The 27481-nt window shown below is 37.2% G+C and overlaps 1 protein-coding gene across 2 annotated transcripts; it reads right to left on the reverse strand.

Annotated features, from left to right (window-relative positions):
- Positions 1-595: 595 nt before the first annotated feature.
- Positions 596-21400, reverse strand: LOC132626481 (uncharacterized). 2 transcript variants are annotated; one of them, XM_060341381.1, is made up of 11 exons: positions 21115-21397; positions 18743-18773; positions 18631-18644; positions 18470-18520; positions 12313-12382; positions 6469-6541; positions 6281-6348; positions 3510-3630; positions 3277-3316; positions 1204-1271; positions 596-1070 (listed from the first exon to the last, which is right to left on the reverse strand). In XM_060341381.1, exons 1-11 carry the CDS (start codon positions 21316-21318, stop codon positions 1064-1066), a joined length of 747 nt encoding a protein of 248 aa, XP_060197364.1. In that variant the 5' UTR covers positions 21319-21397; the 3' UTR covers positions 596-1063. The 2 variants fall into 2 exon arrangements, with proteins under 2 accessions (XP_060197364.1, XP_060197365.1); XM_060341382.1 differs by lacking the exon at positions 596-1070 and having other exon boundaries at positions 1200-1271; positions 21115-21400.
- Positions 21401-27481: the final 6081 nt, after the last annotated feature.

The following is a 27481-nucleotide window of genomic DNA, read 5'->3' on the forward strand; positions in this document are numbered from 1 at the left end:
CTTCTAGGCTCTGCACTTTTGCTTCATTGCTTCTTTCGTAGCCTTTGTTCTTGGTGCTGCTCCATGATTCTTGATCCAAAAGCTCTCTCTTTATCCTCCTGTGCATCCGTTCTGGGTTTTTCTTATTTTCAAATCTCTGTTACGCCCATCAGTGCATAGAACTTACAGGCATTAATTTAAAATGTGTAATCGGGCTTCTAACTCATGCCATAGTCCGCATATAATAAATTCAATATCTAATTTTCTTCCTAGTTTGTAGCTTGGATTAAGCTCTGTATTTACGTCTAACAATTATTAATGGGGGTATCAGCTTTAGAAATGATGAGCCCGAAAATGAAGACTACCATCGGATTTTGATTGATATTCAACCACCAGATTGACAAGGGCATATTTCAATTTTTTCAAAAAAAATCTTTTCTAGAATAAATTTGATTCTAACGAACGAATTTGGATTAGAACGAAAAGTAAAAGAGCAAATTGTCAGTGAGTGCACTTATTTAAAAGTTAGATTGATCCCATTTCATCTAGTTAGATTGATCGTTCGTATTTCATCTACATCAGTATATTTAATATTTCAGACAGTAAAACACTCAAAAAAAGTAAACATAGTATCAATTTTACAGCATCATCTCTAAATATGAATATTCTGGTGATAGACATTTACTAGCATGGGGTGGAAGTATTGAGGTGCACAAGCTGATCGGGATGCTAAAGCCATTAAAAAAAAAAATTAAAGACAGTAAATAACTTGCATTTTAAGCCATTGGACCAAAGATGCTTGGACAGAGAAGGAGCCAGCAAACAGCATCAACTGGAGTGATCTTTATTCCTATAAATATACCCTCCCCCGCAATAAACAAGGGCTTTTAAGGGAAAACTTAAAATTGTGTTTCCAATCATGTAAATACTCTTCTAAAAATATCTGTGCTATAACTTGGATTCTAACAAGCTCCAACTACTTGTCAAATAGTAGATATAACTCAAAACCATGCTTGTCAATAGTCAATAGTTCACTGATCTTCTCATTCGGAAGAATGAAGATATCCAGTAAAAAGTTCCACTGCTAAGCTCTGAGATTAAAGAGAGATGTAAAACAGAGGAGATAAGAGTCAATACGAACTTAGTAAAATGTATGCAAAGCATATTAACAATATAGAAAGAATGGCTGATATAGACAAAAGAACAAGACAACCATGAACTCACCTGCTCATGTAAGAGTGGTCGGCGGTGTTAACGATAATCTTGTCTCCTTCTACGATGTGTTTCGGTACCTTAAAAAAAAAAGGAAAGATGCAAAGCAGGAAGTGAAGAACTTGCACATCTACTTCAACTATAATTAGGAGATACTGCTTGAGATATATAATTCACATTAGCCAGAATGAAGACTACATACTTGATTAAACAGAAACAAAATTATTCAGTCCGATCCAACTATTAGGCAGTACTTTTTTCAAAGGTCAGAGAGAGGTGGAAGAGACAGGACTGATACATCCAAAATAAAGAAGATTATAACATTTGTGTTCTTTAGTTTCTGTTTTTCAAATGCGGTGGCTGGTGGGAGGGAGCTTATGGCAACTATTGCCTTGGATGCCCAAAGGTGAAGCAGTTCACAAGTGAGTCCGGAACCTAAATGACCCAAAAAAAGTCAAAAGTAACCAAAGTACCCCATTAAAAAATTACCAAAGTACCTTTAACACAACAATTTGTTGCGTTAAAGGAGTTAACCGTAACGGACGATTAACTCCTTTAACGCAAGAATTTCTTGCGCTAAAGGGGTGCCTAAATTTAAGCACTACTTCTCGCACACTTAATAAATTTTAGGCTAATTATCTAATCTCTTATTGTTTAGTCCATTTAATTGTTAATAATGTGTTATTTAGCTATTTAGTTAATTGGCTTAATTTCATAATGTTAAATTAGTTATTTTCGTATGTTAATTTAGTTAAAAGTTTAATTAGTTAAACAAATGTTACTTAGTTAAGGGGTGAAAATCATTATTTTAATTCGTTTTGCATACGTTAAATAGTAATTGTGAATTAGTTACATATTATTTTGTTAATTAGTTTAGGGGTGAATATCATTAAGAGCCCGTTTGGATTGGCTTATAAGTTGCTTATAAGCTGTTTTCAGTTTTTTCGAGTGTTTGGCTGGCCAGCTTAAAGTCATTTTGTGCTTAAAATAAGCTCAAAAAAATAATTGGGCCCATTTGACTTAGCTTATCTAAAGCAGCTTATAAGCTGAAAACAGCTTAACAGCTTATAAGCCAAAAAAAATAAGTTAGGCTACCCCAACTTATTGTTTTTAGCTTATAAGCTGTTTGCAGCTTATAGGCATAAGTCCATCCAAACAGGCTCTAATTTAATCTGCTTTGCACACTTTAAATAGTAAATAGTTAATCCTTAATTTGTTTAGGGTTGAACATCATCAATACAATTTCCCGATAAAGAATTAGTTAATTAATATAATTTCCCATTAATTGAATTAGTTAGTCAGTTAATATAAATTGTTTAGTTAAGTAATTAATTAACTAGATCTTTATTATTCGTTTTTTACTAACTTGTGTGACCCCCTAAATTAATTGTCAAAATAAAGATCTCAACACTAACTAAAAAATTAACACACTTAAATCTAGATCCTAAAAAATAACACTTAACCCCTAAAAAACAACACACTTAATTCTTAAACCCTAGTTATTTTTTAGGGTTTAGATTTATGCGTATTATTTTTTAAGTTAATGTCGAGATCTTTATTTTTACAATTAATTTAGGATACCACACAAGTTAGTAAAAACAAATAATAAAGATCTAGTCAAAGAAAGAGTTGTTGACTCCCAAATAGGTCTAACCCTCATCTAAACTAATCTAGCTAATTAATTAGATAACTAAACATTTATCTTAACTAACTAATTTATTTAACGAAAGATTATATTAACTATTAATTCTTTCATCGAGAACTTACATGGTGCTCAACCCTAAACTAAATTAACATACGAAGTTTGTAATGAATATAAAGTATGTGACTAAATTGAAACTTTTGGCATTGGCATGATAATATGAAATTACATGTTGTACGCACATTCATTACATACTTCATATGACATGAAATTACATACTTCATATGTAATTTCGTATTATCATGCCAATGCCAAAAGATAGTTCCCTTTTCTTAATTTAGACGAGAGTGGAGTGGTTAACGACACCCCTACAACTGTTGGCAACTAAAAACTAGATTATGTTTTTTGGGAAACCGGTAGTAAAAGCTAAAAACTAAATTTACCTGCACAGTAAGACCATTGTCCAAAAAAACCTTCTTATACCTGTCAATAGAAAAGGTTTCAATCTATTTATCACAGAGATAACAAATGAAAACAGCAAAACCTTTATCTGCAGAAATGTGACTGTTCAATCAGAACTCAAATTAATGCTGTTAATCCCAGGACTAATTGAAGTGACAAATATAGTCTTTTAGCTATATGAGAAAACAATCATATGAAAGAGAAATGGACATACTGTGGAGTAGCTGATGCCCTCATGGGCATTTCAGATTCAGCAACAGTACATGTTGCTCGTGTAGGAATTGATGCAGACATTGCTCTTCCATCATACAGTTGTAAATTGACATTCATATCATCTATGAAGAAAAGTCTTTTATCCTTTAGCACAATTCAGACATTTTATGTCACAACAAAGATAATCAATAAAAAAAAAATTATAGCAGCACGAATGTTGAAGAAGAAAACGTGCTTAACTTCGTGGAAAATATGTCGATAGGCAAAAAGGAAATAAAGGAACATAGCAATACCTCCTAGCCCTAAAAAAACGTTTAGGCAGAAGGAAAAAAGAGAAATAAGAAAAATTTGCCCATGGAACATCAATAGGAGCTACCACAACTAGGCAGAGACATACTACAATAAGACAGGAAAGTTGAATATTTGATGACTAATTTTTCAACCGCTGGTATCACTCTTGATAAGGACTTGAGATGAACAGAATACTGTCAAATAGGACAATCCCAAGGATAATGGCAAATAGTTCTACTTCATTTCTCGTTCTATAAGATGAATCCAACAATTTCTTACCCCTAACAAGCAAGAGTACAAGAGACACAAAACCCCTCTGCATAAGTTGTGGAACTTCAGAAAATTAAATAACGAGTAGGTCTATTATCTGACACTTCTAAATATGCCTAACATTTTTTTCCCCTGCCTAACACATTATATTGGAAAAATACTTCCTCTACAATCAATTCAGTCCCTTTCTGAACATATTCATCAAAGTAGTGGAAATAGAATTATTTCAAGATGACTTTTTTCAGGACCTTATCATTTCTTTGTGCAGAGGGCATTATAACATGGAAGCTACTAAAATAAATGCAATAAAGCCATCAATACCATACTAAAAGGTTCCCTCAAGCTCCACACATAGCATGGAAAAGTTGATTAGGTAGTTTGGGATGTGTTAAAGACGCAATGTAAGAGTGGATGTCCAAAAGGAAACAGAAAAGTACTGTATGGGAAGTAGTTCCCTTAGCACTTCTCTGGATCATATGAACGAGAGATATAAGAGCATATCCGCAGGTCAAGGAGTCCTTTGTACTAACTAGTGAAACTTATGTGTTTTTTTGGTACACTGGAGAACAGATGATTGTGTGCTTTTTATAAAGAATAACTTCTCTTGATATGAAGATTCTCTAATTTTATATACATATCTTGTCCAGGGAATGTTTTCTCTTCTTTTATCTAAACATAAGCAAGACGGAATTTATTGGCACAACGATTGTGCATGAGTATTTACAACAGGGCTACAAGAAACTCAGCCCTGTTCACTTTAGGAGACTGAGGAAAAATCATTCACATTGCTCATTAATTTCTCCCCTTCCATAGTACCCACATATTAATGCAGGAACCATGTCCCAACTCTTTCTTTTCTCCTGCACAACCCTGAATGGACTACCCTGACATCATCTACTCAACTGATCTTGGCAAGGCACACTTGACCTTAAGAAGGCTGATAAGGAACTGCCGTAGCTGTGATTCCAAGGGGAAAAGTATGAATAGGTGGTTTCTCTTTATTTTTTATAATCGATAAATTCCCAAGAACCAGTAGCACACGGTTCGAGGTCCATATGATTTTACATTCTCAGTGGAAATCAGAAACTTGAGGTAGGAGCTAACAGTTAAAATTCCACTTTTAAAGCTTCCATTTAAGAGAATCTAGGGTGTCCATTTGTACAGTCTCCACATTGTAGTAACTACACTGATTTTCCACCCACCTTCCTTTGAAGAACATCAAGTCTATCGGGAAAAGATGTGGTAGTAAACCCTGCAGCTTTGTCTTGAATCAGGCGTCCAGCTTCCAGATCATTACAGCTGCTCCTAAAATCGATCTCCCAACCCTGCTCTGTTTATACTGAACCACCTGAGCCTCGGTATTCAGATTTATTCTATAAAGTACTGGGAACAGGTTCTTGATAGGTGTACCAGCCATCATGTCAAACCCTAGTTTAGCTTGATTTCTCATCTAATTCCTTCCACAAAATTCTAATGTGTTCCCACCCATAGATCATGCTTATACGGGACATGCACCATTCGTTCTTTGAGCACCACATCTCTCCTTCAACACATCTGTCCATAGAACTCCTCAAATTGATCACATCTCCATAACAATTTGCAAAGCAGGCTTTTCTTATGCCCTTATACCTTCAGCTTATTAGGAAAAAAAAAAAAGGCTTTCTTATGCCCTTTTAGATCCTTCACTAAAAGAAAGGCTTTCAGAAAGTCGATTGACGCAATAAAGGCTTTCAGAAAGTCATTGACGCAATATTTGTCCAAGCTTGATAATTACCTACTTGAAATTCAATGATTTCAATCCCCCACGAATATGATGTTTTTATGTACAAATCCCATGCAATCTGGATAAATTTCTCTATTATGATATTTTTGCAGTGGAAAAGTAGCACAACGGATAAGCATCTCATGTAGGTGACATGTGCATTCCCTATTTTTTTAAAAGGAATTGTGCATTCCCTATTAGAAAGTTCAAAAACTAAATCCCCATCTTCCTTGGCAAAATTATGCCATTCCAGACAGGATTACCATATTCTAAGAAGCTTCATGACTTTTATCTTTAACTAAATAATAGACGGACTTGATCGACATTTTTTCGTGCTAAGGTTTAATTGTTGAAAGGATCTTACAAGTTTTAGATAGAAACATAATATTAAAGCATATGAAAATAATGTATAAAATAATCATAAGGTAGATGGTACTGCATAAGAATACCTTGAAGGTAAACATAACTTTCCCCAAACAAGTGTTTTGGTACATCTAGTTGCTCATAGGTCTCAGGCCTGTATAGGATTGAAAAAAGTGAAGAATGGACTGAGATATAGGTTTACTGATATACATGTGTCTGATCATGTCTAAGTACAGAAATCATTCAAAATCTGGACGTGCACACTTAAACTCACTCCATTAGCACAATGTTTCCAGTTTCATCATCTGTATAAAGGTATGTGAAACTCTTTTCTGCAACAAATACTCCTGCACATGCAAGACTGAAGATTTTTAGCAAGAAGAAAGGGTTTCTTGTATTTCTGAATGAATATACAATCCATAAGAATGGGTACTTATACATGAGTTCTAAGACTAAATAAGGAAAGACAATATTACACAATCAATTCCTAATCATTTACATCAATACAATATATTCCTAAAATTAAGCTATCAATCTTAATCATCAATATCAAATCAACATCTCAATCTTAATCATTAATACCAAATCAACACTCCCCCTCAAGTTGGTGCAAAGATGTCGCACATGCCCAACTTGCAAACCAGTGTATGAAAAGTCCGTTTGTTGAGGCCTTTAGTAAACACATCAGCTAGTTGTTTTTCTGATGACACGTGGAATAAACTCAAGACACCACCCGTGACTTTTTCTTTGATGAAGTGTCGATCAATTTCAACGTGCTTTGTTCGGTCATGCTGGACTGGATTTCGAGCTATACTGATTGCAGCCTTGTTGTCACAATACAAGGAAAGTTTCCTTTTTTCAAACAATCTCAATTCTTCTAGTAACTTTTGTAACCACAAAAGTTCGCAAACACCCTAGGCCATAGCTCTATATTCTGCCTCCGCACTTGATCTAGCAACTACACTTTGCTTCTTGCTTCTCCAAGTGACCAAGTTTCCTCCTACGAGTGTACAGTAACCGGATGTAGACCTTCTGTCATCTAAAGATCCAGCCCAATCTGCATCGGTAAAGGCTTCTATTTGGAGGTGACCATGTCTGGAGTAAAGTAGACCTTTTCCTGGAGCAGACTTCAGATACCGCAAAATGTGAAAGACAGCTTGCATATGAGGATCTCGAGGATCATGCATAAACTGACTCACTAGGCTGACTGAATAGGCTATGTCTGGTCTAGTGTGAGAGAGATAAATGAGTCTTCCAACTAGCCTCTGATATCTCTCTTTATCAACTGACTTTCCAACTCCGCTTTGTAATTTGTGATTGCTTTCAATGGGTGATTCTGCTGGTTTGCAACCTGTCATGCCTGTTTCTTTCAAGAGATCCAGAATATACTTTCTTTGAGAAATAAAGATTCCTCTTTTTGATCTAGCAACTTCAATTCCCAAGAAGTACTGCAATTTTCCTAGATCCTTGATCTCAAATTCCTGTGCCAACAACTTCTTCAATCGGGTCATCTCCTCTTTGTCATCTCCTGTCATTACTATGTCATCAACATAAACTATGAGAAGAGTGAGTTTACCCTTTAAATGTCGTATAAAGAGGGTGCGATCCGCATTGCTTTGTTGGTAACCAAAGGAGATCATTGCTTTATAGAATCTGTCAAACCAAGCTCTAGGAGATTGCTTCAATCCATACAAGGCTTTCTTCAGTCTGCATACCTTTCCTTGACTTTGTTCAGTACCAAAACCAGGAGGAATCTCCATGTACACCTCTTCTTCTAAGTCTCTATGAAGAAATGCATTCTTCACATCAAACTGTTGCAAGTCCCAGTCAAGATTAGCTGCACAAGATAGAAGAATTCTAATAGTATTCATTTTTGCAACAGGAGCAAATGTCTCTTGATAATCCACTCCAAAAGTCTGAGTGAATCCTTTAGCCACCAATCTTGCTTTGAACCTTTCAATAGAACTATCAGCTTTATGTTTTACAGTGAAGACCCATTTCCAACCAACCAACTTCTTGTCTGGTGGTGATGCGACAAGTTCCCAAGTCTCATTCTTTGATAAAGCCTTCATTTCTTCCATCATAGCTTGCTTCCACTTAGAATCTGCAAAAGCTTCCCTCCAATTCTGGGGAATAGACACAGAAGAAATAGACAAGGCAAAGGCTCTATAGGAGGGAGATAACGAATTATAGGAAACGAAGTTGGATAAAGGGTGTTTAGTGCAAGATCTGACTCCTTTCCTGTGAGCAATAGGCAAATCTAACTCATTAGGAAGTATAGATAACTCACTAGAAGAAGAAGATTCGGCTTCGGCAGGTTGCATGATGACTTCTTCTGCTCTATTTCTCCTTGAGTAAGTTATCAAATCAGGCCTATCCAAACGCCCAACAGTCTCCCCCTGAATTCTTTCTCTAATTTCACTTTCTCTTATGGCAGTAGTTTCAATAGTCTCCCCCCGAATTCTTTCTCCGATTTCACTTTCCCTTGTGGCAGTAGTTTCAACAATAGAACTAGGAAAAACCATCTCTTCTTCCTTATAATTCTCCCCCTGAAGAGGTGATGGTGTAATACTGAAATAGGGCTCAGATTCCCGAAAGGTAACATCCATACAGACAAAGAATCTCCTAGAAGGAGGGTGATAACATTTGTACCCTTTCTGTGTTGGAGAATACCCAATAAAGACACATTTAAGAGCTCTAGGTTTAAGTTTCCCAGAGTTCCTAGCGCGAACAAAGCAAACACACCCAAATATCTTTGGAGGAACAGTATAGTCATTTTTACCCTTTAAAGCTTCTAAAGGACTCCGGAAATTAAGAGTTTTAAGTGGCATTTTATTGATGAGGTAGGCAGCTACTAGAATGGCATCCCCCCAGTAAGGCTTTGGCAGATTCATGGTAAACAAAAGGGATCTTGCTACTTCTAACAAATGCCTATTTTTTCTTTCAGCAACCCCATTTTGTGCACTAGTATAAGGACAACTAGTTTGATGGATTATCCCAAAAGACTCCAAGTAAGCTCCAAAAGTTTTATCCATGTATTCTGTGCCATTGTCAGTTCGAAATATCTTTATCTTAGCCTCAAACTGAGTACAAATCATCTTATGAAATGACTTAAAACAGGAGAAAACTTCACTTTTGGCTTTTAACAGATATACCCATGTCATTCTAGTGCAACAATCAATAAAAGTAACAAACCATCGACTACCAGATAAAGAAAGTGTTTGAGTAGGACCCCAAACATCAGAATGAATAGTCGAAAAGGGAATTGTGCTTTTATTGTCACTCAGAGGATAAGAGTTTTTAGTGTGCTTGGCATATTCACATGCATCACAAGACAAAGATTCAAACTAAGTTCTAGAAAATAAACCAGGGTATTAACTTTTTTAAAGCAAAAAAAGATGGGTGTCCCAACCGTCTATGCCACTGTATTATTTCTCGGTTGACATCCTTATTTCCTACAAAAAAGGCTTGACCAGAGTCTCGAGTTCCATCGATCAAATATAAGCCATCATGCAATCTACCACTGCCAATCTTTTTCCCTGTATGAAGGTCTTCAAAAACACAATAATCAGGAAAGAATCTGACACTACAGTTTAGTTCTTTGGTGATAGCGCTAACAGATAATAGGTTAATAGGAAAATCAGGCACATGAAGAATGGATGATAAGGTAATATCAGGAGTACAAAACATTGAACCTGTTCCAGAGACAGGGGCTAGGGAGTCATTGGCTATTCTGACATAATCCCCTTTGGGACTAGGAGAGTAATTTTGAAGGACTTTAGAAGAGCCTGTCATGTGTCTATTCGCACCAGAATCAATAATCCAACAATTAAGCTGAACATTAAAAGCAATACCTGACTGCAAATAATTGGGGCTAGCAACACTAGAAGAGTCAAGTTTGTTCAGAAAACGGCGAAGATGTTGAACTTCATCTTGAGACAAAGTCTCTCCAGAAGTAGTGTCACCCATATTATCTGGATGGGAAGGGTTAGAATAAGCCTACGACCCGAGAACTGGAAAAAAAAAATTCCAGAAAAAAATCGCCGAAAAGTTGGCTGCCACACCGGAATCCTAATTCCGGTGATCGGAAAAAAACAAAATTGATAGGGATAGGCTCAGAATGTTCCAGCAACCCCAACAGAGAAAAATAATCCAGAAACGAACTGAACAGGAGGAGTTTTTGTGCGGACAGCCACAAAGAGAGAGAAAAACTCGACCTCTTTGATAAAACACGAAACCCTAGTGCTGCGAGGGAGAAAACTCACCTCAAAAAGGCAGCAATGGCTCTGATACCATGAAGATTTTTAGCAAGAAGAAAGGGCTTCTTGTATTTCTGAATGAATATACAATCCATAAGAATGGGTACTTATACATGAGTTCTAAGACTAAATAAGGAAAGACAATATTACACAATCAATTCCTAATCATTTACATCAATACAATATATTCCTAAAATTAAGCTATCAATCTTAATCATCAATATCAAATCAACATCTCAATCTTAATCATTAAGACCAAATCAACAAAGACCAATAATGTCAAGATAAACAGCCCACTCGTCTACAGCAAAGACTTAGACGTAGTTAAGATGACTATATAACCTATTAGAAAAGTGGGCTCATGCAACTCATGTTCTTGTCTTCGATGAATGATGTAACAAGGAATTTTTGCTGGTTTACAAGATTGGTCCCAGTCTTGAATTGGCTTAACACTTGGTAAGCAAGGACAAACCAGTTAGTACGTACCACATGGATCCTGTTATCCTTACATTCCAAATCAGTATGTATGAGCTCTTACAATGTACTATAATGAAACTTCTGAGAAAATGCTTTTTTTCTTTTTGAGATGGAATCTGAGAAAATGTTTTTAATTAAAAAAAAAAATTAAATGTATAAAATGATATAGGGAGTTATTCAAAAATAAACAGCTCAACACAACACATTGCACCCACGTAGCCATATTTTCAGTTCACACCCGCAAGTCAACCTTTTTTTTTCCGCAACAATGTTTATACACCCGTATACAATATTATACACACAATGTACCCAACAACAACAACAACAACAACAACAACAACAACAACAACATACCCAGTGAAATCCCACAATGTGAGGTCTGGGGAGGGTAAAGTGTACGCAGACCATACCCCTATCTCGGAAGACAGGGAGGCTGTTTCCGAAAGACCCTCGGCTCAAGAGAAATCACAACGAGAAAGGTTAGATAAGCACAAGCAGTTCAAAGCAGAATGCAAATGAAACTAAAGAAAGCGAATAAGTCATCTTGTACAAAAGTGTATAAAAGGTGTTTATACACATTTTTACACTATTATACAAAATTATACAAAAAACTGAGTTTCGTCTCCTACAAACTTCAACCCACTAAAACGGGTCAAAAACATTACCAAATCGCCCAAATCTACTTCAGAATAACATCCCCAACAAAACCGAGCATCAATTTGCCATAAACCTCACAGATCACAAAACTCATTTCTGAGTTTTCAGGCTTTTAAAAATCTCAACAATGGAGTTTTTAATTTTTCACTTTAAGTAACCCATTACTGTTTAAATATGTGATGACAAACATGAACATCACTTACAATCAGTTTCTGAGCATCAAAAAAATAGAAATCATAATCACAAATTAAGGAATTATTGTCTTTTTCTTAAGTATTTAAAATTATATATAAAATGGTCTAAGTATGTTAAGCTCTGAAAATATAGGCTAGTTTTGGTTATAAGCTTTGACCAAGTGATAAAGAGGGTAAAAATATCAATGATATATTAGTATTAACGTCATATAATCTGCTAAAGACAAGTTGTCAAACATTATTGTCAAATTAATTTACCGCAAAAGCACTAAACTTCTTGCGCCTACCTCTTAAGAGAAGAAAGTGAGTAACCCTCCAATTTTATAGCCCAAAAAAAAGACATTGCAAGCTTAACATTCAAAATTATCAACTTCTTTCATTCATCGAGCCCTCACACAATAAAATGCAAAAGCCTTGAATCACATGACACAAATTCCTTGTCAAAAAAGACACGTAATATATTGTGAGAGACGAGTTACAGAACAAATATGATGGACGAATTTCTGTGACTAGAGATATGAAAATGCATACTTTCAACAGGTTCATCTGTACGAAATCTTTCATTAGACTTGCTTCCACTATCAACATCACGGAGCTCCACCTAAAATGTTTTGGCAAAGAACAAAGTTAACGCCAAGAAATCAAGCTCAAAGTAACAATATTAAAGATGAAAACAGGAGAGACAAGATAGGTGGACTTTCTTATTTCTTTCAAGTGTTCCATACATGACATCTTATGCCTCTACTTTTACTATTTTACATAGAGGGTGGTGACAAAAGGTTGCCTTAAGCATGACATTAACCATTGAGATCATGGAAGAGGTTATGGAAGTGTGGGAGATCATGGAGGTGTCAGAGTTACCAACATGACGGTGGGAATTACACCTTTAGGAGTTATGGACATCCACTAATAATAATAAAATTTACAACAGTTAAGGAAATAATAAGATGATTAACAGATTTTGTTCAAAGAAACAAGACAAAAAAGAGAAGTTAAAGCATTATAACATTAGCTATTATCTTCAATGATTAGCAAATGTTAGGAAGTTGAGAATCATAGGTAAGCAGCTTAGATGAAGTTTCGGACCGAGAAAGAACAAGGAATGAAATCCCAACTGAATCATAATTCTATCAGTTCACAATTGTATCAGGATTTTGATGACTTCAATAATCAGAACCGAAGTACTGTTATCAAACAAGAGTATTCAAATCTCACATTTGAGGTTGACAACAGAACGGAGGAAGCGACTAAGATTTTGGCTGTTTTTTTTAATAAGGTACTAAGCTTTTAGCTTCTTTTTTACCATGGTATGGATACTAATGCCTCATTTGTTTGCACTTAATGGAGGTCTGAATCTGAATGGTTTAGACCTTAAGCCATTAAGTACATTTATTTACATTAAGATCTTTTTTTATTTGAAAAGGTAACACTTGTATATTTATCCAAAAATCAGACCTGCCACAAACAGTTACAGGTCTCATAGTTACGAAGGAGTATTCAGAAGATCTTCAATCCTATAACAAAAACTTATATAAAACCTAAGACATCCATAAATGATTCTAGATCTTCCATATATTCCTGTTTACACCAAAAGTAGAATAAAGCAAGACAGTTCATTTCCATCTTCTGTAAAGAATTACACTTATTTTCAAAACATCTAAGGTTCCTTTCACTCCACACAGACCACCAGATGCAAGCTGGTATAATTCTCCATCTCTCTTTGTGGCCAGAAAGGTTGGCATATAACTATTCCACATCTCCAGGACTTGGACTTGAACAATTTTCTCAGGCATTATCCATGTTAACCCTTTCAAATTGATGAATAAACTCCATATCTGAAAGGTGGTCTTGCAGTGAATAAACAGGTGACTTAACAGTCTCTGCTTCTTCACCACAAAAGAAACACCTTGGACTAAAATTAAAACCCCTTTTCATGAGATTTTCCTGCGATAGTACTGCCTGCTTAGCTAGCAGCCAGACAAAACAAGAAACTTTGTAAGGGATCTTAACTTTCCATATCAATTTCCATGGCCAGTGGTCAATCTGGTTTCTGTAAATGTTAAAAGTCTTGTATGCCTCCTTGACAGAAAACTTGCCTAGTTTGTGATTCTGCCAGATTAGGCAGTCTTCATCATCAGATGGTCCCTTAAATTGCAGCAAGGTCTTGTCGAAATCTGCTAGTCTCTGAATCTCCCAGTCATTTAGTAGTCTTCTAAAACTCAAATTCCACCCCTGTTTAGACCACACCTCTGCCACAGAGGCATTTTGTTGCTGATTGAGGATGTATATATATCTGGGAATAAGAGTTTCAAATTACCTTGTTCTAACCAATTGTCTTCCCAGAAGGATATCTTCATGCCATTTCCTGCCTTTAGTTTGCAATTTCCCTTGAGCTTTGGCCATTGATTCCTGATAGCTCTCCATAAACTTGTTCCATAAGTACTAGTTACAGGTTTAGTTGTCCAGTTGTTTTCCCTTTCATATTTCACACTTATCACCTCTTTCCACAAGGATTGTTCATTGGAAGCAAACCTCCAAAGCCATTTCATCAAAAAGCTTTGGATTTGAGCTTTCAAATTTCTGATTCCCAGGCCCCCTGCCTTTTTGCTTCCTATTAGAGCCTCCCATTTAACCAGGTGGATCTTCTTAGTGTCACTGTTACCCTCCCAAAGGAAGTTCCTTCTCAAGAGATCCAATCTCTCAATAACTCTCTTAGGAATAGGGAATAGGGACATCATGTATGTGGGCATGGCATCCAAAACACTATTGATCAGTGTTAATCTCCCCCCAAGGATAGATATTGGCTCTTCCGGTTCACTAGCCTTTTTTCACATCTCTCAACCACCCCATTCCATATTCCTATGGACCTGCTTTTAGCACCAAGGGGCATGCCTAATAAACAGTTGGCAATTCCCCAGACCTACCTCCCAGAACCTCAATCAAGGAGGACAAATTAGTCACCTCATTTACTGGATATAAGAAGCTTTTATTCCAGTTAATGTGTAAACCTGATACTGCTTCAAAAAGGATAAAGATCACCCTAAGAATCTTTAGTTGCTCCCTGTCAGCATCACAAAAGATCATAGTATCATCAGCATATTGGAGATGAGTAATCTCCATATCTTCCCCCACTCTGTTAGAAACTTTGAAACCCTTAATCCACAAATTTTCTTGAGCAGTTCTTAGCATATCATTGAGGCCTTCCATAGCAATGATAAATATGAAAGGACATAGAGGGTCACCCTGTCTTAAGCCTCTCTGAGAGGGGAAGAAACTTGTTGAAGATCCATTAATGAGGATAGAAAACTTCACTGAACTAATGCAAAATTTTATCCACCTGATCCATCTAGAACCAAATTTTAGCCAGAGTTTTTAGAATGAAATTCCAGTTGAGATGATCATAGGCTTTCTGTATATCCAGCTTGCATAAAATACCTGGCTCACTGCTCCTCAGTCTTGAGTCCACCCACTCGTTTGCCATAAGAATAGCATCAATTATCTGTCTTCCTTAGATGAAGGCTAGTTGATGATTATCTACCAATTTGTGCATTACCTTCTTAAGTCTTTCAGTCAATAATTTGGAAATGATTTTGTAGATGCTACATATCAGGCTGATAGGTCTGAAATCTGTTAGTTCCTTGGCTCCCATCTTTTTTGGAATCAAAGCCACATAAGTGGCATTAAAACTTTTCTCAAAGAAGCATCTATCACGAAAGTTTTTTACTGCAGCAATCACCTCCTCACCTACCACCTATCATGACTCTGTCTCCACCCAGCCTCCACAATAGTCCCCAATAACTTTAAATACTTCAGATGACCAAAATTGGAGCGGCACACCCACAACCCTAATCCATACAGAGTTTGGTAAATTTTCTTGATCGATGACCCCCGACAGAGGGGACCACCATTGGAAACTGATGCAGGATCTTTTCCAGTACCACTCTCCTTTCATAACTTGGTCAGCAGCATCTTTGGAGGCAAATTCAAAGAGAAATCGATCTTCACCCATCTCATAAATGTTAAGTCCATGAACCTGCTTCCATGAAGAGATTGTCCATCTTCGAAGGTCCGATAATGTTGGGACTTCGGACGATGATAAATGCCAACTAAACATCTATCAAGAGTACCATTCTGGTGGTGTTCCAAGTCCTCCTTTATTTGTATAATTTCTCCCCTCTTTAATGCCGAACCACCAACCACTTTTTGTTCGACCATTTAAAGCTTCTGATTGCGTCTGCGTATTGAAATTCCTAGTCCACCAACCTAGGCTTCCCCACATTAAATTTCTCAATAAAGCTATTGATGAATCTACCAATCTTGTCAGCCAGATATGTCCAACCGGCATTAAAAGATACTTCAGGGATGAGTAGTACAGCTCTCCTCCTTCCACGTAGACTAACAATGCTAATATACCTGCCAAAACCATTAAAATTCCTGGAACAGAATATCTCTGAGAAGCTGTCTCTTCTCTTCCATCTTCTCACCACGTTACCTCGAGTTTTTGACGCCTCTCTTAGGTTCTGTACTATCCATTCCATTGTCTTCCTATTAAAGGAAACTGTTCTGATGAAATTCTTACCTCTCAGTCCAGTCAAACCAAGGTTCATCATTGTTCGTCGATCTAAGCACTTATTTGGTCTGAATAGATCTTAATCATTAAAATCTGAACAAAGTCTTAATATCATTAAGGGGTATTTTGTATAGATAATTTTTACTACTTGCTCCACCCCACCCCCTACTCCAACCACCCACCCCAACCCACCACTACCCCACCCCCTAACCAAGCCCCACCACCCACCCCCCGAACTCTACCCATCCCCCCACTCACCACAACCACCCCCACCCCCCACAACCCACCCACCACCTCCATCCAACCTCCACCCTATTCACCTTCCTACCCTTACACCCAACCATCCCCCTCACCACTACCCACCCCCACCCTACCCCCAAAGGTAATTTCGAAATTGTTCGAATTGTGTAATCATCAATTACTGACATTGGCAAGCGACCCAAAGCAATTTGATTATAATTCAATTCGTGACGATCATAAGTAGAAAGTTCATATTCTTCGGTCATTGATAAACAATTTGTTAGGCAATACTCAACGCAATTACCACAAAATATACAGATTCCAAAATCACTGTATCACCACCACTCTCACAACCCTCCCATCAGCACCCACCCACCCCCACCTACCAACCCCCAACCCTACCCCCAAAAAACCCACCCACCACCGCGCACCTACCCCACCCATCACCCACCACCTCTACAAGCATCTCCACCATTACTAGCGAACATAACTGTATCATTTTTTATCAAATAATATTTTTATTTTATTAAATTTGTATTTATTTTCTAATATTTAGTTACTTTTTTATTTGAATTGTATATTTATTATTTTTTAATAAATACATTATGCACATTCAGATGTTGAAAAACAAACAGTCTTAATCATTCAATGTTCAGATCTAGAGACAACATCGTAATCATCCAGATATGCATTCAGATTCAGACGTCTGAATCTTAATGAAAATAAATGAGGCCTAAGCTTCTGGCTATTTTTTATAAGGTAAAGATACTAGCGTCTGGCTGTTGTTGACAACTTATTCTTAGATTAATGTCAATGAAATACTGATACTTCTTTTTCTACGTTTTTTGATTGCATAATAGATAATACTAAAATTTCTGTTATTACTCTCAAACAGATAGGTATACCATCCTGAAGACCAGTAACGCTGCACACTGGAAGCTTATTGCTGAAAAGAAGTCAACAAGCCACATCCAATAGAGTTGGATTAGATGATCAACTACTTGGGATATTTAGATGGTATGCTGCTGACAAGGGTTTTTACAACATTAAGTTCATAAATTCGACATGTGCGAGTTTGATCCACAATCATTTTAGTTTACATTTTTGGGACTAGTGGAGTTTCCTCAAAAATGATACATTAAATTAATAATATATGAGAAACCAGATTCATAAGTTTCTGCCACGATGAAAATAGACTTTATCCATGATAAATTTCTATTCTACAGTACAAGGAAAGTAACTATTGGCTTGAGATAGAAAACAGAAAAGTACATGTGCCATGAACCTAACGTGGTTAAAACTAAGTTGCCACCAGACAGCACAAAATTGGACAACTCTGGGAAATAAAAAGTGGCCTACAAGAAAATCTTCCGTACCCTGCCAGCCTAAAGCTGCCTTCAAATGCTAGGTGCAGGAAAACTAGAAACAACAAACAAATCGAGGTGCTAACCTAGACAAAAGATGCCTAATATCTTGTGGTTCGAGCTCAGCTGTAGATTGCTTACTGCAACCAGTGTTGTCCAGATGGATGGATCAGATAGAAGCAAAGGCAACCAAGCCTCAGTCATGAAAGGTAAATAGGAGTGAAGGTATGTACTTTACAGTGGGAAGAAGCTAAAATAATAAAAGGAAATGCTCATCTGATACTATTTGCAAATTCATGTATATGATTAACTAATCTTATGTGATTATTTGCATAACATTCTATACATACAAAAAAAAAAATCATATGTGATTATGTAGCGCACATAATCACATAAGATTGGTGATTTGAAGGTTGTATTTCACAAAATAGAACAAAAGATGAAACTGTTAAATTAGAGAAAGAATCTCAGCAATGAGAAAAGCGACATAATTTTTATAAGATTGAATAACAACCTGTATAATAGCTCCTCCTCTTCCTTGGGTTGAGTGTTGTGCCTTTACCACCTAATCAATTTTTTATTTCATTAAAACAATTCGCCTTTACTTCACTACAAGAAAGCAAAAATTGCATAAAACAAAGGAAAGAAAAAAGACAGCTATATGCATAAACTAACCTGATACATCCTTCCTGGGGAAATCGATAGCCAAAAGAACAACACATCATTATTGGTCTATGCGTATATAGACATATACAGAACCATAGAACAGAAATGTCGGCAAGCTAACCTTTTTTTTCAATCACGTTTCCTGGCTTCAACTGCACAAAATAATATGAAGGTGAGCACTTGAATAATGAGAAAACAGAACTTACATAAACTTCTATGCTAGCCAGTGCATATATTAGCTTCATTCAAACTTAAATGAAGCCTAAGCACACAGTAGAATTAATTAATTAATCAATCTACATGGCAATCCCAATCTAGTTGAGATTAAGGTTGTCTAATGGGACGGGATATCCCGTCCCGTCCCATTAGCTTAGTGGGATGGGATGGGCCTCGGGGTTTGTCCCCCTGCCCCGGTCCCCCCTATCACGTTAAGAAATCGTCCCGTCCCCAGTCCAGTCCCCGATCAATTAGAAAAATCGTGTTTGTTTGTTTTGATTTTGCAATATTATCAATTTAAGTTTGAATAGTCAATTTACTAAATTTATGTAGTCTTATATCACACTATCAGTTTTTTAATATTTTTTAGTGCTTAAATATTTTAATTTATACAAATTTTTAAAAAATCCCCGAGCCGTCCCGTCCCCTTAGCTTAGTGGGATGGGATGGGCCGAAGAGTTCATAACGCCAGTCCCCGCCTGCTAAGGTCCGGGTCCGCCCTATCCCGTGATCGTCCCATCCCGTCCCTTCCCGTTAGACAGCCTTAGTTGAGATCGGCGATATGAATTCATATATATTCCACTTATTTTGGTCTACTCAGTAAAGTTACTGATAGGATGAACTCATCCATACCCAGCACACATATTACACTCGTATGAGAAGGAGCAAAATTGCAAAATTAATGACACTATAAACAATCATTACCGGTAAATACCAATTGCTAAAACATTAAGGGGTTGTTTGGTAGGGTGTATAAGAATAGTACTAAATAGGGTGTACTAGTAATGTTGGGATAAGTTATGCTGGATTAGTTATGTTATTTGGATTGTTGTACTAAGTAGGCGTTTGGCCATGAAAATCAAATATTTTTTCCTTTATTTGAAATTTTAAAGTTGGAGTTGTGTTTGGTTATAGTTTTTGCAAAGAATATTTGGTTGTTTAAATGTATTGAAAGTGAAAACAGGTTTAGGTGTTTTGTATTTGAAATTTTCACGGCCAAATGCTGATTTTCAAATAAAGTGTAAAAAAGTTTCCAGGAAAAAGTGAAAATTTCTCGTGGCAAAACGGGTCCTTAGCGTATATTAGAATAGAAATAGTACTGGTATGTTATACTGTTACATATAAGAATAGTAGTGAATAGGGTAGGTGAGAAAGGGCCATAAATAGTCCCTTATCTATGGGAGTAGGTCTAAAATGGTCCCTTAACTATACACTTACCGGTTTTAGTCCTTTAACTATTAAAAAACTTATCAAATTTGGTCTCCGTCTATTTTTTTATACAAACAGCGTACAAACTCATAAACTTTCGTCAGATTAATCATTAAACCATTCCTCAGACCTATATTTCTCTCTCCCTGCTTCTTTTTCCTCAAGTTCCTCTTGTTTTAAAAAAAAAAAAACTGGTAAAAATCGATGGAAAAAACCGACAGATTCTGTCGGTTTTTTCAATAATTTTTTTAAATCCTTTTCTTTTTTTAAGAAAACCGACGAAATGCGTCGATTATTTTTTGCACAAAAATGCACGAAAAAATATAATTATTTGTTATATTATTTTCTAAAATAAACCGATGGAATCCGTCGGTTTTTTATTTTTATTTTTTATTTTTTTTATAAAAAAAACCGACGAAGACGGAGTCCGTCGATTTTTAGAGCGAAAAAACAGTATAAATTAAATCAATGTAAGTATATGAACAAAAAATATCAGTGGTCTAGTGGTAAAGCCCTTTAATGCCAAGGAACATAGCCGGGTTTGACTCCAAGTTCCTACATTTCATTCTTTAATTTTCAAAAAAAAAAAAAAAAAACGTGAGACTGTCAGTTTTTTAATTTTTTTTTTTTTTTAGCAAAACTGACAAACTGGGTCGGTTGAAACCAACGCAGTCCGTGGATTACGAAATGTGAGAGAGAACTTAAGGAAAAAAATTGAGGTTAAAGAATGAACTTGAGGAAAAAGAAGCAGGGAGAGAGAAATATAGGTCTGAGAAATGATTTAATGATTAATCTCACGAAGGTTTATGAGTTCGTACGCTGTTTGTATAAAAAAATAAATGAAGACTAAATTTGATAAATATTTGGATAGTTAAAGGACTAAAACCGGTAAGTATATAATTAAGGGATAATTTTAGACCTACTCTCATACATGAGGGACTATTTATGACCTTTTCTCTAGGGTAAGTGTTTGAAAAACACTACCACTACAAGAGATTAATAACACCAAAGCTAATACATGTATTATTTTCTCTAATACATTATAGTTATAGCAAAGTTAAAACTTACATCGTCACCGCGAAATTTGGCACCGCGGAGTTGAGTAGCGGACCATGGCGAAGCAAACAGAGAAGAATACCGAGATTCGCTATTTGGAAGGCAGTGTTTGGATTGAATGAAAGTGGAAACACCTCTTGAAGAAATCTTTGTGGAAGAAGAAGAAAAAGCAACTGACCAAAGAGCACGGGATAGTCTGTTGGTAAGAACTAGCATCTTTTTGTTTTTCTTTGGACGGGAGAAGAAGGCGGCTTTGGGAAATGGGAAGTTGAAGGTTATATTTATCTGGGTTGAGAGGTTAAATAAATGGAGTGCGACACCAAAATGACCCAATAAAAATGGACTTAACAAAACACCCCAGAAAAAAAATGATATAATAGTATCTTTAACGCAGTATTTTACTAGAGAGTCGCAACGCTTAAATCCCAACAAGATTCTCAATGACCATGCCTCGAGTAGGTGCACACATTTGCAAGCTTGCCGTACAAAGGATTAGAAAAGAAAACAACAGAATGTTTGCAAGATATTATAGATTTTACATGCTAAAGTTGACTGAAGAACAAGCATCATCAACCGGTAGGGAACTAACATCTACAGAAAGAAGATCTGTCTTAAGAAACCCAAGATATTTATCAGAGGACGGTATTGAAGACTTCAATTCTGATGATGATTAAGAATATTGTGATTTTAGTTATATTTTTAATTTATGATGATGTTGTTAGTTTGAAGAATATTAGTATGTTTAGTTTTGCATCAACTCAAATGCATGAATTGATGAATGTATTTTAAGTTTTTTCTTTGAGAAAAGACATGTTTTAGCCCCTGAACTTGGCATGAAAACTCACTTTAGCAACTAAACTTAACTTCTGTTTATTTACCCCCCTTAACAAATTACGTTTTAATTATTTTCCCCCTCTAGTGCCCCAGACCAGGGCGCGTGTTTGACAGTGCCTCAGCCGCGCGTTAATTAATTTTTGTGAACTTTTTTTTTTTAAATAAAATCGACGGGGTAACGGTTATAATACTGTTTCCCTTTAATCCCACCCGACCCACCACCCTTTAGAACCCTAGTTCTTCATCTTCATCTTCATCTTCATCACACCAGCCCCTTTTTGTTTCCTCCATTCATGAAATTCCTCTTGTTCACACCATTGCTTCTTCATATATGTATTCTTCCTCCACGAAATTTCTCCACCAAATTTCTCCTCCAAAATTCTCCTCCAAATTTCTGTCCATAATCACTCTTTGTGGTAATTCGAAAATATTGTGGGTTCATAAATGTCTCAAGGTAGCTGTTCATCTCACGTAAAATGTAATTGTGGCACCATTGCAAAACACCTCACTTCATCGACTCCTAGTAATTCCGGACGGAAATTCTACAAATGTCCGAGGCCTAAGGGTAATTCTTGTGGATTTTGGGAATGGGAAGATGAATTGTTCCCTGAGATTCAGTGGAATAATGTTCAAAATTTGAGATCGTCGTTAGATGCGGTCAAGATCGAAAGGGACAAATTGCAAGAAGAATTATTGCCATTGAGGCTAGACATTTAATTGAAGTGAACAAAATGAAAGAGGAATTAATTGGCTTGAAGAGTAAACAACAATTTGACTTGAAAAAAGTTCTAAATTTGGAGGAGAAACTTGCAAATACAAGGATGTTGCTTTTGATTTCGTGGGGAATATTTATTGGCTTTTTGGCGGCTTCCTTAATCAACTGAATTTATGTTGTATGTTGTAATCGCGTAGTAGGTAATGTAAGAACTTCATGCTCTTGTTGTAATGTAAATGTCATGGAAGAACTTTATGCTCTTATTGAAGAATTTTGTTGTTATGGAAAATATTACCTTGAAAAATAGCAAAAGTCGAGAAATTTTATAAAGTACTTTAAATAGAGAATCTGGAGACCTAATCTATCATTACGATCTCTGGATCCTCCTTTACATGAACAAAAAATACTATGCGGTTCCCATCTAAACATGCCTTAAAACACAACACATCTCCTATCCCTAATCCGGCAGCATCAATGAAGGCTTTCCAGCCTTGAGCGAGGCGCGTGTATACGCCAACCTTGTATTTCATATTATACTCATGATCGTCGTAATGAACAACAGCGTCCTTGTCAGTGTTTGGAAGAAATTCCAGTATGTCAGTTGGAAGGATCTGCAAAAAAAACATGTTATTACCAAAAGAGATACAAGAACAATTGAAAATATATAATACGACAACACTTACGAAATCGTCTTTTTCGACGTACGATTTCGTCAATTCTTTGTCAAAACATGCGGTCAAACGAATGTCATCCATCTTAGATAAAGGTGAGATGGAAAGAATATCACTATATTTGTTAAGAGTTATTTGAGTTGAGTGAAAGTGAGATGGAAAGAATGCCTATTTATAATTGAGTTGAGTTGTAGTATAAGTGTGATCAAGTAGTTAATGATGGTTGTAGTGTCTCGGATTCATTGGTTTTGACCATCACTCCCAAGAACATTTACTAACTCAGATTCAATGTTGTGTTTGACTGCTCAAGTAGTTAACCCAGATTCATTATATAATGCATTCACTTGCATCCATTCAATGTGTTTTGACTGCTCAAATCTGTACACTGCCCAACGTACACTGCTCAAATGTGTACACACTGCTCAAATGTGTACACACTGCTCAGAAAAGTGATTGATTTTGCCGTTGATGTGCTACCAGATACTAAAACAATTTCTACTCCTTATTTAATGGCTCCTGCAGAATTGAAGGAGTTGAAGGAGCAACTGAAGGATTTGCTCGAGAAAAGCTTCATTAGGCCTAGTTCATCGCCGTGGGGGGCACCTGTGTTATTTGTCAGAAAGAAGGATGGCTCCTTACGGATATGTATCGACTACAGGCAGCTGAATAAGGTGACAATAAAGAATAAGTATACACTTCCAAGGATTGATGATTTATTTGATCAGTTGCAGGGTGCCAAATGGTTCTCAAAGATAGATTTTAAATCATGGTACCACCAGGTGAGAATTAGAGAGAAGGATACTCCGAAGAAGGCCTTTGGAACCAGATATGGTCATTTTGAGTTTTGGGTAATGTCGTTCGGATTGACTAATGCACCAGCGGTGTTGATGGATTTGATGAATAGTGTATTTAGGCCTTTCCTAGATTCATTTGTGATTATGTTTATCGATTATATTCTGGTATATTCTCGATCCAAGGCAGAGCATGTAGATCATTTACGTACTATCCTTAGAGTCCTCCAGGCTCGGAAGTTATATCCAAAGTTCTCAAAATGTGAGTTCTAGTTGAATTTTGTGATTTTTCTAGGGCACATTATTTCAGCTGATGGTATTCAGGTAGATACCCAAAAGATTGAAGCGGTGAAGACTTGGCCGAGACCTATAACACCTACTGAAGTTCGTAGTTTTCTGGGCTTGGCAGGTTACTACAGAGGATTTGTAGAAGGTTTTTCTTCCATTTCTGCACCACTGAAGAAGGTTACTCAGAAAGCAGAAAAATTTCAATGGACGGATACTTGCTAGCGTAGTTTCCAGGAGTGGCAGAATAGATTGACTTCAGCCCTGGTTCTGACACTTCTAGAAGGATCGGAAGACTATGTTATTTATTGCGATGCTTTAGGTGTTGGATTGGGTTGTGTACTGATCCAGCACGGTACAATTATTGCTTATGCTTCAAGGCAGCTGCGAGAATACGAGAAAAACTATCCAACCCATGATCTAGAGTTAGTTGCGGTAATTCATGTATTGAAGATGTGGAGGAATTTTTTGTATCGCGTTCATGTTGACATTTATACAGACCAAAAGAGTCTTCAGTATATTTTCAAGTAGAAAGAGTTGAATTTGCGACAAAGGCGATGGCTGGAGCCATTGAAAGATGATGATGTTAGCATCGTGTATCATCCTGCGAAGGCGAACGTAGTAGCCGATGCCCTTAGTGCAGATGCATGGGCATCTTATGTGATGTCCAACCAGAGAAGAGGGAGTTAACTCGTTTTCTACCTGTCAGAACTACGTACTCAGCTGAAGATTATACAAAGCTCTATATCAAATAGATAGTATGACTCCATGGTGTTCCAGCATCTATCATCTCCGACAGTGGTACGCAGTTCACAACTAATTTCTGGAAGTCTTTTCAGTAGGGTTTAGGGACTCGGTTGAGTCTTAGCACAAAGTGTCATCCCCAGCCTGATGGACAGGCTTAGCGTACCATTCAGACCTTCGAGGATATGTTACTGCCAAGTGTGCTCGACTTCGGAGGTAGTTGGGATGATCATTTTCCGCCCATTGAGTTTGCATATAACACTAGTTACCATTCTAGCATCCAGATGGCCCCGTATGAGGCTTTATATGGGCGGAAGTGTAGATCTCCAATTGGATGGTTTGAAGTAGGAGAGACTAAGTTAGTAGGGCCAGATTTGATCCAGCAAGCAGTAGAGAAGGTCAAGCGTAACTCTGCTGGCAACACTGCTAATGATTCTGCGGAACTGAAAAGTATGATGCAGAAAATGCTAATGAATCAGGACAGAACAGAAAGCACAATCGAGGGAATGTCTCAGGTTCAACTATCTCATTCAGAAGCTTGAATCGCAAATCAGAGACCTTTCCAGAGAAGTACATACTCCTCAACGTGGACAACTACCAAGTGATACAGTTCCAAATCCAAAAGGTAGTGGGGTAAACTCTGTGGAGCATGTAGCTGCTATTAGCACCAGAAGTGGAAAAATACTTCAAGGTGCTGATAAAAAGGTGATTGATCCCGAGCCAATTGTTGAAGAAGAAGCGCAGCCTGATGTATCTGATGATATTGCGGAGGAAGAAACAGAGGAGGAAGTCCCTATTATAGCTGAAGAGGAGCAGAATCTTGATAATCTCAAGGCACACGGAGAAAACCAGGAAAAGGGGAAAGCAAAACTTTCTGGCGCTCTACGCCCTTTGAGCCAATTGTTCAAATCTTCACCGCCTTTTCCTCAAAGGCTAGTGAGGAAAACAGAAGATGACAAGTGTTTGCGATTTTATGATCAACTCAAGCAGTTGACGATGAACATTCCTTTCATGGACGCTGTCCAAGAAATGCCTGGGTTTGCTAAGTATTTAAAGGATCTCTTAATAAAGAAGAAGAAGACATTGAAACACGACACTGTGGGTATCACTCATTGCGTTAGTGCTATTCTTTCCAAGACCACAGTGCAAAAAAGGGAAGATCCTGGAGCATTCACAATTCCATGCACCATAGGGCAGTAGGATTTTGCCAAGGCTTTGTGTGATAACGGGGCTAGCATAAATCTTATGCCCCTGGAAATTTTCAAGAGATCAGGATTAGGGATGCCAAGGCCAACTACCATGAGGTTGTAGATGGCTGACAGATCGATAAAAAGGCCAGTGGGGGTAGTTGATGATGTGCTTGTTCAAATCGGGGAATTCCTACTGCTGGCAGATTTCATGATTCTTGATTGTGCTATTCATCAAGAAATTCCTATTATTCTAGGAAGACCTTTCCTTGCGACGGGGAGGGCTCTTATGGATTCCGAGAAGAATGAAATCAAGTTCCGGGTGAACGATGAGGAGGTGACTTTTCACGCCAGCAAAGGCATGAAATTACCTAGTCTTTATCAAAGTATTTCAGTCATTAATTCCGTTGATGTGGTGGATGAAGCGGTAGAATTCAAAATGGAGGAAGAATGCTTGGGTGAAGCATCATCGGCCATCTTGGTGAATTTTGATGCAGAACAAATGGAGTAATATATTGAGACGGTGAATTCACTCACCGGTCTGGGGTCTTACTCTTATGAGCCCAAGAAGTTGTCTCTTGATTTAGATAAACGAACAACTCCTCCAGCAAAACCATCAATTATTGAGCCACCGAAGTTGGAACTCAAGCAACTTCCATCCCATCTTAAATATGTGTTTCTTGGAGAAAATGACACCCTCCCAGTTATTGTGTCATCGCTTCTGAACGAGGGCCAAACTCAAAGACTCATCGCAGTTTTGAGGAAGCATTTAAGAGCTTTGCATTAGACTATTGCAGACATCCGGGGGATTCCCTCCGGAATTTGTGAGCACCGAATTTAGTTGGAGTAGGAAAGTTCACCAAGTGTTGAGCATCAGCGAAGATTGAATCCACCGATGCAAGAGGTGGTGAAGAAAGAGATTATTAAGTGGCTAGATGATGGGGTGGTTTACCCGATTGCCAACAGTCCATGGGTAAGTCCAGTCCAGTGGTGCCAAAGAAAGGGGGCATCACTGTTGTCCCTAACTCAAAAAATGAGTTGATTCCGACAAGAACTGTCACCGGTTGGAGAGTGTGTATGGACTACCGGAAGCTGAACACGGCATCTTGCAAAGATCATTTCCCTATGCCTTTTATTGATCAAATGCTTGAT

Source organism: Lycium barbarum, chromosome 2 (assembly GCF_019175385.1).
Source record: "Lycium barbarum isolate Lr01 chromosome 2, ASM1917538v2, whole genome shotgun sequence".
In the NCBI taxonomy this organism is placed as follows: domain Eukaryota; kingdom Viridiplantae; phylum Streptophyta; class Magnoliopsida; order Solanales; family Solanaceae; genus Lycium; species Lycium barbarum.